Source organism: Budorcas taxicolor, chromosome 1, assembly GCF_023091745.1.
Source record: "Budorcas taxicolor isolate Tak-1 chromosome 1, Takin1.1, whole genome shotgun sequence".
NCBI classification, from domain to species: Eukaryota; Metazoa; Chordata; class Mammalia; order Artiodactyla; family Bovidae; genus Budorcas; species Budorcas taxicolor.
The window spans coordinates 43,099,015-43,111,412 of record NC_068910.1 but is presented as its reverse complement, the minus strand read 5'-3'; the positions used below and the strand labels follow the sequence as shown (position 1 = coordinate 43,111,412).

Below are 12,398 nucleotides of genomic sequence, written 5' to 3'. Positions count from 1 at the left end.
TTCTGCAGGAGACAGCCTGTGGGTTCAGGGAGGTCATTAGGATTTAGGTTTTCATTCTGCCACCCGAAGCTGCTTCCTCTCCTGGTCCTAAGAGGTCTGCTGATAGCCACTGAGGCTCCCAGAACTTTTGCTACCACTCAGTAGAAGAGCTGAAAACCTCCCCTCCACCTTCTCAGTCCTCTTCCATGCAGTTGTCACATACTCACCCCTGGACTACCAACACATACAGAGTGCACCATCTTGAGTCGGGATGGGGTAGGCTATGTCCTTGAAAGAACTTGGCTGGAGAGATGAACACAGGGCCAAATTCATGGCTCTGTTAGGAATCAGGAAAGGCAAGATTGGATGCTGGGGAGGGAGCTGGCATTGTTTGCTGCAGAGAACAAAGTACCGGTCAGTTTGACGGTAGGATGCGGTGACAAGTTGGATTGAGGATGGAGGAATTTTTTTAAAGTGTCAAAAATAGCTCCAAATTTCCAGTCGCCATGTCTGGGAAGATATTATCCCATTGACTGAACCTGAGGAGATGGAGGAAACATCACACATTTTCTTCTGGATAATTTGAATTTGATGTGATTAGGGGGTCATCCACATGATACTGTTTTGTAACAGTTGAAGATACGGTCTTTGGGGTCGTGCAGACAGAGCCCAAGAGAGGGCCGTGGAGGTGATGACATGGCTGCCAATCACTGAGAAGTGGGAGCGGAAGTCAGCAGTGCGTGGGAAGCTGGCTGGGGCAGAGCTGAGAAGGCCAGACTCTTCCCAATAGAGCTGCTTTAAGAAATTTATCTGACAAGGGTCCCTGCCCATGTGCACAGTGACAGAGTGCAGAGATGTTCACTGCATCCTTGTTTGGAATATTAAGAGACTGGAAACAACCGGCTGGTTAATTAGTTATGACATATCTGGTGTATGGAACCCCAAGCGCTATTATTAATAGAAAAGGAGAATGTAAGAGCTACATGGCCTGTCAAGGAAAACAATCTGTCAGATACATTGTTTGGTGGAAAAAAACAAGGTGCAAAGGCTTGTGTAGATTACTTTCATTTATATTAAAAAGAGAACATATGCTATCCAGCTGTATGTATGTATATTCATAGGCTGTTTCTAGAAGGCACCAGAAGAAACCTTTAATAGTAGGTGATTCTGAGTGGGGTTCTGGGAACTCAAGAGACCTATTTTTCACTTTTTACTTTGCTGGCTGTTAGAGTTAGTTTCTTTAACCATGTACACTTGTTACCTAGCAAAAAGTTATATCATAAAAATAAATACATAAGAAATGAAGTCTTGGGTGTCAGAGGCGTTGGCCAGGCCAAGAGGAGGTCACTGAGGGGTGTCAGAGAGTCTGAAGCAAACCTCAGGGGGAGGGGCTTCAGGAGAAACTGAGGCAGCTGCTGAGACTCAGGGAGAGTGGAAGGAGATGGGAACGGCTTGTTGGGTGCCTCTGTAGATGCCCGTGATGTGACAGAAGGTTCCCTGGGAGCTCTACACAGAAAATTCTGCTGAGATAGTCCCGAGCTCCTGCATTGGGTCCCCTTGCTTTAGTCAGCAGAGCCGGAGGGACGGAGGGACGTCTAAACAGATCTCTGGAATTGCCCCAGAGCTCTTGTTCTCTGTTAGGAAATCTGACACCTGTAAGTGCTGCCTTTGGAGAGGTGATTCTTGGCCCTGCCAGGCCTAGAAGCTGAGGGTAATGAGATGGGCCTGAAGCAGAGCCTAGGAAGTCATGATGTCTGGTGCTGAACCTTCCTAGCGACCCCAGAGTCTGGGGCTCTGATCTGTGCAGGAACTAAAGGAAGGCTGGTCTCTGCAAGTCAGTTGCTGACCATGCTGGAGGCTGAGGGAGCTGAGAGAAAGGATAGGAGGGCTCTCCTCTCAAGGGGCAGAGCTCCCTTTGTCAGTATGGAAGTTTCACATGATGGCCTGGGAAAACAGGGAGAGCATTTCCCCTCCCCTCAACTAATAATGACAATGCAGTCATCCAGCAATATGGGGAGTTCAGTTCAGGACCATCAACACTGCCACCTCCCCCCGCCCCCCCACCGCCCCACCAAGTGGATACCAAAATCCAAAGATGCGCTAGATCCTTGTATAAAATGGCATAGCACCTGCATATAAAGATGTACATTCTCTAAATCATACACTCTAAATCATCTCTAGATTACTTACAATACCTAGTACAATGTAAATACCATGTTAATAGTTGTGAATTCTATGTGAATAGAATTATGTGTAAATAGCTGGCAACACAAGGCAAATCAAAGCTTTTGGAACTCTCTAGATTATGTTTTTTCAAATATTTTAAATTTACAGTTGGTTGAATCCTTGGATGCAGAACACTTGGCTGACTGTAATAATAATAATAATACACAAAATAACAGAATCCTGGACTCTTCAGGCTGGAGAGGACCTGGAAATTATTTGTTCATTATTCTTTGACTTGTGTCCCTCAATGTATTAAATATATATGTCACCTTGTGGTTTGGGTTGAGGTCAATTACAGTTGCATGCTGTATGCCCCCCCCGCCTTAGAAAGTCCACGCATATGAGGGGATGAAAGCCTCTGAAAAGTTCTGCAGTAAGAAAACCTGTCTCATTTTGCTCAAGCAACTTTTAAAAGTTTATATATATATATATATATATATATATATATATATATATAATAGATTCAATAACTTCAGTTCCAAGGCCATGGGGCCAGACAGTGATGCAGCCAGGCTAGAACCCATATACTCTGCCTCATGCTCCAGTGGACTCTCTGTTTACTTGGGGTGTTCACTGAATTGAAAGGCTAGATAATTATTTGTTAAACCAGGTTCTTTGGAACCCCTGTCTCATAAGATGTTAAGGAATGCTGAGCTAGGGACACACATTCTGACCACATCAGCTTAGGATATCCAGGATTACAGAAAGATGAACAGGTTGATTGGCTGTGGAGCGCCTCAGAATTTTTAGTATGATGTCCCTGTGAATCACCAAGGTAGGGAGGTGATATATAGAGTTCCCCAGCTTACATGGTCCAGGAATTCTTGTTGTAAGGAGTCTGTCTCTGAGAGATTGTGAGGAGTTGGAATTCCTGTTGTAAGGAGTCTCTCTCTGAGAGATTTGTTTCATGGAGATGAGTTGAAGAATTCAGACCTGGGTCAGTGAGGTTTATGTGGATTTCTGTACCCCTTCTCGCGTGACCCCAAGAATTGCTGCCCTTCCTGTGTTGAAAAGGAAGTTGGTCAGTGCAGCCAGCACCCTTCTGCCCCCTTGACTTTTGTTCTTCCATGTTACAGAGCAAGGAGATTGGCCTGCAGATGCACGAGGAGCTACTGAAGGTCACCAACGAGCTCTACACAGTAAGTCTCACCCTGGGTTCTGCTACTGTTTGCGATTGAGCCCCCTTTGCTTCCATGCCCAGCACTGAAGGGAGGCTGACCAGTGGTCTGGGGTAACCCTGGGCCCTTTTGCTCTGTCCTTTGCCCGAGTGACAGCAGGATTATCAGGGTGGGATGAAATGGCTCACAGCCTCAGCTTCTGTTTCAGAATATCTGGGGAGGGGCCCTGGGCACATTTAGTTTGTAAAAGTTCACAGAGATTCAGATTACCTGCCAGCCATGAGAACATGTTACCTTTCAAAGCAGAAGATGCCAAGGGAGAGCCAGGCTCAGGTAGGACAGGAAGAAGCTGAGGCCCACTTCTTACTGACTGTGGGGCGTGGAGTTCATCTGGGTCTCAGTATTCTCATCTGCAAAATGGAGCACTATTCGAAGGGTCACATGAGGCCGGGATGGGGTTGATAAGCATGCCTTGCCATCTCAGGGATCTCCGGGTAATAATTTCAGAATGTGCACAATTTGGCTTAGAATTAACCTTGCTGCCTGTTTGGGCTTGAGATCTAACTGGGTTTGGGATAGGTGTTAGAATCCAAGAAGGTGAGGGAATGGGGAACACAAGCTCACTGGTTAATGGTGTTGGAAGTTACAGCCTATGCTTTGAGGAGCCATGGGCTGCCTTGGGGAGGAGTGAGAGCCCCAGGGACAGTCCTGGGTTGGGGAGGCCCAGCAGACAGAACCACAGGACTTCCACCCCTAAGGCCACCAGGCTGGAATCAAATTGTTGTATTTTAAGTATGTGGAGATTACTTATCAAGTGTCTCATTAAAAGGGGAGGATTCTGAGGCTAAAATTATATTTGAAAATCCCTGGTATGAGAGGACCAAGAGCAGGCTGTGAGAAGGCCCCTCTCGTTGATATTGTTATCTTTCTCAGTCCACATCCTGTGTGATTAGTAGCTGGTGGACCCCTCAGGGGCTAAGAGCCTTTGCCCAAGAGCCTGGACTTCAGATAGGAAGTCCTGCCCAGGCTCCAACCAGCTATGAGACTTCGGGCCAGGCATTTTCTCTTCTGGGCCTCAGTCTCCCAATCAGAAAAATGGGGATGAGACTTCCTAGTGGTTGGTCTACCAACGTCGAAACACATATTTTCTCTGATTCCAAGTTAAGGAGAAAAATTTGAGCCCTGACAGTTTTTAATTAGATCATTGCTTCGGGTGAAAAGAGGCCCTGCTGATGAAGAAAACATGACTTGACTTTGAGGCAGCTGGGACTGTGGGGGAGAACCACCTCGTGGTTTACAGCACAGACTCTGGAGCCGGACACCTGGCTTCAGATCCAGTTGATGGGCAGAAGTAACAATGCCTGCTTATTATAGCCCATTGTGAGAACAAAAGAGAAGATATGTGAAGAACACCCAGAAGAAAGAGAGCCCAGAGGCACAATGTGTTGGAGCCCACAGTTCTCTCACACTCTGTCTCCACCTCCCTGGAGCGTGTGAGGCTGAGGCAGGCTGTGCGCTCCTGCGGCGGGGAAGCGTGGTGACAAAGGGGCGAGACCGGGGAACAGATGGAATGTTTCTCTGCAGAGGGTTTGTTCTCCATCCAGGACCTTTTCCTGTTTCTCAGGCACTTCACCTGCATGGTGTTCCAGCATATTCCAGCACCTGAGTCTATATTTGGGACCCTGGCTGCTCCCACTCAGATCTTGAAGCTTTCCTCTGGGCTTCTGCTGGGCGCCCCTCCTGGGTGCCCTCTGTTCACCCCCAATTCCCCCCACCTTGGCTCCTTCACCCCTGTTATTCCCCCTGCCTACAGCTGCCCTCTTTCCTCTTATACTTACTTGTGTCATAGTTTGCAAACCCAGACTGAGCTCCACAACCTTAAGAAAGCCGTCACCTCTGGGCCTGTTTTAAAAAACTCCTTGTGTTATCTTGAAGTTCTCTGCCCTGTCTGTTCAGCTGGCATATACACTCCCTGGAGTCAGATCTTGGTGAGAAGCACTATACTTGACCCCCAAAGCCTCAGATCGCACTTGGCTACTTCAGCTCTCAGTGAAACTCGGGTTGGCAGTAGGAGCTTTCTCCACTTTGTGGGCTGGATCGGGCAGGCAGTTGTTAGGGACTAAGAGGGTGATGCTTACACATGTGTGTCCCTGCTGGCCGTGGGGCAGGGTGGCTAGACAGAAGTGCATGCCCTTGGTATTAGACAAACAGGCCAGATGGGCAGGTTGGTCCCTCTTCCCGTCTCCCAGCTGCCTCTCAATGGCCTCAGAACTTGTGGGGAAGGAAGGGGCAGCCCCTCCCCACTCTTTCCTTTTGCCACTTGCTGCAGAAAAGTAAGACCCTGGCAGTGCCCACAGCACCCCCACCCCCATCAGGGCATTTGTTGTCTGTACTGTTTTCCGTCGTTGACCAGAAATTCACTTAAATTCAGACGTTTGGGACTGCCTTCTATGGTCTTAGCACCAGCGGAGGAAGAGCAGCAGGCTGTGAGCATTTCAAGAGCTGGTCTTTGAAGTGTCTTGTACATCCCTGTTATTCCCAGGGTACTTATTGAAGGATGGAAGGAGGGAATCTGTGAATAAATGAAAGAAACTGGTTTTGTCTGCAAGGAGTTTAGAACCTGCACAGGAAGATGCTAGTAAGCTTGTGAACTAGTCAGAGCCTAGTGTGTGCTGGATACGTGGACTCGGAGGGAGGGCGCCTAGACTGGGGGTCCCCGGGGATGGCTCCAGGTTCTCTGCAGTGTCCCCACCGCTGTCCCCGAGGGTGGTGCTGCCACCTAGAAGGCAGTTGGTACAGACTGGCTGAGTGAGATAATGATGCGGGAGTGTGGGCATTCATGAGAGACTCACTGAGGATTCAGAAGGTGAAGGGCTGGCTCCTGGTGGCTTACTGAAATCCAGGGTGTTCTGAGCCCAGTGCCTTTAGATGGTAGGAATTAGCAAAGCAGACAGCTAGAGAGGAAGAGAAAAGGAATTCTCAGTAGGGGAGACAACATAGGATCGTAGCAGAGCAAACATTACAGGGGCAGGTGGGTTTGAATTTCTGCTGCACGACCTCCCAGCTCAACCAAGTCAAATATCGTCCTTGGACCTCATTTTCCTTATTGTCAAAACAAGGATAGTAATAACAACCATGGCCAGAATGTATTTCACACTTTTAGATACTTACCCACTCCAGTGTTCTTGCCTGGAGAATCCCAGGGATGGGGAGCCTGGTGGGCTTCCGTCTATGGGGTCGCACAGAGTCGGACACGACTGAAGCGACTCAGCAGCAGCAGCAGCAGCAGCAGATACTTTATATGTATCATTTAATTAACACACATTTTACAGGTAAAGAAACTGAGGCACAAAGAAATAAAGCCTTGCTTAAGGCTTTATCAGTTATCAATGACTGTAACAAGTTATGTCAAAACTCAGTGTCTGAAAATGACAACTCTTTTATTTGCTCATGATTCTGTGGATTGGTGATTTGGGCTGGGTTCCACTGGAGCCAGTGATATGGCTACAATTTCCTGAACAATCAAAAAAAACAGAGCTCCAAATGGGAAAACACCAGTGGGGTTTCAAGCCTTTGTGTCATATGTGCTGGCAGCTCACTGGCCAAATCAAGTCGCACAGCCAAGTCCATAGTTGTAGGATGGAGAGCTAAACTGCTTCTGAAGTGCCAGCGCAAAGTGATCTCCCTGAGGCCATCGAGCCACTGCTGTGGCCAGCTTCGTAAACAATTTACCGAAGCACCCCGCTACTGAGGGCACTCTGGACTCCAGTTCCACGCTTGTCATTGGGGATTTCTTTCTGGTTACCATGCCTGGTTATGCAAGCCTTTAGATGGTCCCTCCTCTCCCAGCCCGAGTCATGACCACAGGGACTAAAAAGGAAATGATGTCGAGAAAGGATTGTCCAGGAACCCCATGTCTTTTCTTGTAATGTTTTATAGAAGAGATGGTAAGGGCATAATGATGATAGAGATGAATGCTTACGGTCACCCATCTCCCACTTTAGGGAAAAGACTTGTCCCCATCTGGGATCAGGAGGACACCAAGAAGACTGCAGGGCTGGGCGTTTTGTTACTTCATTTGTTCATTGGTTCATTCATTCATTCATTCACTTGACAAGGCTTCCCTCTGCCTAGTCCTCATCACCTTGAGGTGCCCTTCTTTCTAAAACATGCCAGGGCGCACGCACACACACATGCACACCCCTCGTCACACCTCACCTCTTTTCCCCTGGACTCCCATCAGCCTGACGCAGTATGGCTCTTGCTCACCATGTACTGGCCTGGGAGGAAAGAAGGGCAGAGGTCAAGAATGTGGGCCAGTGTGCCAGTCTGCCAGTCTTTCTGGAAGAAGCAAAGCCAAAACAAAACAGAAACAACACATTCTGTTTTTGTTGTTCAGCTAAAAATATGTTCAGATTTTCAATAGCTCTACATCACAAAATGCACCTGTTGTACTTTGCACTAACAAACATTGGAGCATCTGTCACCTGGCCCCTCCTCCGGGCTCAGGAGCTCCACTTGAGGCTCCCCCAGGCAGGGCTGCTGGGTCTGCCTTCCCAGCCCAGCACTGCCAGCGGGGCCCTGAGACTTGGTTCAGGGCAACGTGCAGGGGGCCTGAGGAGCATCCACACGAGCCCACTGCTGGTGACAGGTGGACACTGATTGGAGTAACAGATGGGCTCTACCTTTTACTTACTCCATCTTCTATTTGATTTGCACTGGGCTTAGGCATGTGAAATCAATTCTGGGCCCTCAGGTAAATTTTTGCAGTGGCGTCTCCCTGTCTCCCTATCGATGACCATTCTCAGGGATGCAATAGTAGAGAGAGCTTGAGATGGGATCCTGCAACCTGGTAGGATTGCCTCAGCTCCATGCCAGCCTCACTGTGTATCTTGCTGGATTGACATCTGTCATCACGGAAGTATAACCATCGTGCTTTCATCATGCCATTGGGCCTTGTGCCATTTACTTAATGGTTTTCTTTAAATCAACTCTTAAAAAAAAAAAAAAAACACCTCTCCCTGTTGTAATTAATTTGTGGAGAAGCAGCCATGTGTACTGAAAAGAATACAGATTTTTAGAACCAAATGGACCTGGGTTCCAGGCCCTGTCACTTGTCAAACCCTTTGAGTTTCAGCCCCCTAGAATACGGGGATTCACCACCTCATCCTCTGGATTCCATGAGTGAGTGGCATAGAGCATAGCACAGTGCCTGGCAAATATCAGTGTTAAACCGTTGTGTGTTTATGAAAGTGAAGCATAAATATTTTTCATTTTTCCTTCCCTCTCTCCTCCTGCCTACAGCTCCACTAGGCTAGCTCGAGCTCAGAGAATATTTTGCCTAAAAAAGTTCAGCCACCTCCTGATTGCTCTCCCATCTCCCATCCTCCCATCCTTCATGCTCGAGCCAGAGAGACCATTTGTAAAGAATTGTTGGATATTTAAAGTTAGCGATAGATAATGCATGCACTATGGAGAAAATCCCTGATAGTTAAACAGTACAAAAAGGTACCAAGTGATAAGTGTGTCTCCTGTTACCCACCTCTCCCCCTCCTCCCATACATGCCCAGTTATTAGTTTCTAGTTCAGCGGGTGACTCCTTGGAGAGATATTTAATTCATCACCAAGGTACATGGACACACATACCCTGCACGAGGGACACCAGCTGGGGCTTGCGCAGCTTGTTCTGCGTTTTGCTATGGTAGTTATGTTTTGGAGATTGTTTCATTTCATTAGGGGTTAGAGCCTCCACTCTTACATGGTGCTTATCACATGCCAGAAATGGGTCTCAACGCCCAGTGTCTTAATTCTTGTCATTCCCAGTTCACTTTTGAGGTAGGTGGTGCTGTTACCACCCCATTTTAGAGACAAGCGGTGTGAGGCACAGAAAGACCAGGTAGCCAGCCCAAGGCCACCCAGTGGGGGATTGGCAGGGCCTGCTGCAAGTCTACTCACAGAAGTTGCTTACATAAATACATTCAACTATTTATATAAACACACGTATATTAAACAAGTGGCAACCTGCTCCAGTATTCTTGCCTGGACAATTCCATGGACAGAGAAGCCTGGCAGGCTATAGTCCATGGTACCGCAAAGAGCTGGGCATGATTGAGCGCCGAGCACACGCACATGCACACACACACACACACACACACACATATTTATTTTGGAAGGAAATGACACTTCACATTGGTGAATGAAAACAAACTGGCATAACAGAAGGTTTCCATTAGCTAAATGGAGAAAAAACAATGTTAATTCTTTTTAAAAAACTTCTTATTTTATATTGTAGTATAGTGACCAGCAAATGTTGAGATAGTTTCAGATGAACAACAAAGGGACTCAACTATACCTAACCATGTATCCATTCTTCCCCAAACTCCCCTCCCATCCAGGCTGCCACATAACACTGAGCAGAGTTCCTTGTGCTATTCAGTAGGTCCTCGTTGGTTATCCATCTTAAATATAGCAGTGTGTACATGTCCATCCCAAACTCCCTAACTATCCCTTCCAATATTAATTCTTGCTGCTGCCTCCAAGGCAGGCATTAGATATGAGAGCACGGAGCTGAGTTGTTCCCCCTAATATAATCAGAAGGATTCCAAGAGAACTAAAAAGAGTTAATAACATGTCTGTAACACCTGAAATCACTTCTCTAACACAAGTAAGTGGTTCCCATTGCACACTTTGGGAAACCCTGATGCAGTGCAAGTTAGCTAGGCCTTGGTCCTCGATTCCACATCTGCAGGAAGAAGGCAGAAAGCTAGAGGAACTCTGAGGATCCTCTCAGGCTTGTCTCTTCATGCCGCCCTGGGAGGGAGACCAGGGCACGGCTCTGATTCAGGGCAGGGCAGGCCCTGCCGGACTGTCACAGCCTGTTGGCCAGGCATGTGCCCAGTGTCATCTAGGGCTGGCAGTGGTCCTTAGAAGAATGAGGGCAATAATGTTTCCCTCTAGACAACCTCCTCACCCCTCTCAGCTTTCCCATGGAGACATTCCTTCACACAGTTGACGTTTACTGATGATCCGTGTGTCCAGAGGATGGGTCATGGCGAAGCCCCGTGACAGGTGTCAGCAGGGATATGGACACGGTATGAGCGGAGAAGAGATGGATTGGAGCTGAATGACAGTGGACTTTCCTGGGTGGAGAGGGAGGCACAGAAAGAAGCAGGAAGCCAGGACACAAGATGAGTGGCCCCTGTTGAGCCAGTCAGTGTGAGTCAGACACTAAGTCTGTCCAGGAGGGGCCAGGGTTGATCTGGGTGGTGGGAAACCTAGTGGGGAAGGAAGGCCGCCTTTTGGAACTCATTCAGGAGCAAGAGAGAAAGCCAGGACAACCTGACACGTAGAAATGGCACCGTACTGAGTCTTGGAGGCTGACCCACTGATTGCATTGTCTTTCTCCCCAGCAGAGTGTGTAATCTAAAGGCAGAGACCCTATCTGTCTTCCACACGGTAGAATTTGCAGCACCTGGTATATAGTGCCTGCACATAATAAATTGTTCAATAAATACTTAATGATTGAAAGTGTAGTTGCCCCCCACCCCACCAATATACTCACCGGAGCAAAGGCAGAACGACATCTCCTCCATTTTGTCTTATTCCCTCTCTCCCTTTTTCTTCTTTTCTGTCTCTCTTTCCCCCTCCCTTCCTTCTTTCCTTCCTTCCACCATTCCCTCCCTCATTTGGTGGTGTTTTTCTCTACAGGAGGCTTCTCTCCTGTGGAGATAAAGTTGGCCCACGTCCACCACCCCCATCCCCACCCCCGCAGGCTCACGTCCTATCAGCTCAGCGCCTCCTAGTGGACAGCAAACACTGCCTTCCCCTGTCTCCAGCAGAGCCCCAGGGCTGTTTCTAACTGGCCAGGCTGGCTGGTCCCATTGCTGCAGCCAGATTAACATCATGTTAACTGACAGGTCAGGCCCGGGTCTCCTGCCCACATGCAAGGATTGGAGGGTAGTGTCGGTTTCTCTTGAACCACATGGGCTGAGAACGGTGGAAGGGAATTCAGGGGATTTCCTCAAAGAAAATCAGAAAGGCATTCCAGGAGGACTGGATGATCCTTGACAGAGAAACAGCAGATGTCTGCTGAGGGGGAGAAGCTCGGCAGGAGAAGAAAGTGGCTCCGTTGGCTGGTTTTCAGACAAGCACCTGGTGTTCTTCTACCTATAAGCTGTTCCTCAAACCTGTTTGGCTCAGGTTTCTACTGGGCTTAATACTGACGTTGCTCCCTTTGTTTGGAACAATCCTCCCCCACTCCACACCTTGTTCACCCATCTGACAGCTGCTCTTCCTTCAAGGTTTAGTTTAGATATCACTTCTCCTCTAAGAAGCCTTCCTTTAGCAGCCCTTACTCCCCTCATCATAGCACTTCTCGTATGCTGTGATAATCACTTGCATAATTGTTTGTCTACCTACTAGAGTGTGTATTCAGTGAGACTGTCTCTGTCTTATACATTGTAGTGTTTCCTCGTATAGGTCCGAGTGCAGTACCAGGCCCATCATGAGCTGTTCAATAAATATTTAACAATTGAAGGTGTAGCTGTTGCCCTACCCCCAAAGATGATATATTCATTAGAGCAAAGGCAATAGAACTCTATTTTATCCTCATCCATCCCATCCTTCCACTTACTCACCCATCTATCTAGCCATCCATCCATTCATCCACCTGCCACCCATCTATCCATCTTTGCATGCATCCTTCCACCCACCCACCTATCTACCTATCCAGCCACCACTTTATCCAGCCAGCCATCTAGCTGTCATTCATTTATTCATGCAAATATACACTGATACTTGCTGGGTACCAATCTCTGCTCTAATACAGGGATTATGATCGTGGACAGTGTCCTGGCCCTTATGGACTTTGCACTCGAGTTGGGTGAGACAGTTTATAAATATGCAAAATGAATAAGACAGTGATTAGAAGTTCTGCAGAGAACGTAGGCAGCACAAGTGTGGTGGTCGGACTGAAGTTTGGGTACTTCTCTTTTCCTTAAGGATGTCTTTGTTACGCTCTGGCCCAGGGTCTCACTTCATTCACAACTCTTGCGTGGACCAGGGATGGCCCTTCCT

General features: G+C 47.9%; 1 protein-coding gene across 1 annotated transcript in view; it reads left to right on the top strand.

Moving 5' to 3' along the window:
- Window positions 1-12,398, top strand: part of SRGAP3 (SLIT-ROBO Rho GTPase activating protein 3) — a 248,508-nt gene that overhangs the window by 164,992 nt on the left and 71,118 nt on the right. Inside the window, exon 4 of the mRNA XM_052635588.1 lies at window positions 3,282-3,344. Coding sequence (XP_052491548.1) covers window positions 3,282-3,344 — 63 coding nt within the window. The remainder of the gene's footprint in view (window positions 1-3,281; window positions 3,345-12,398) is intronic.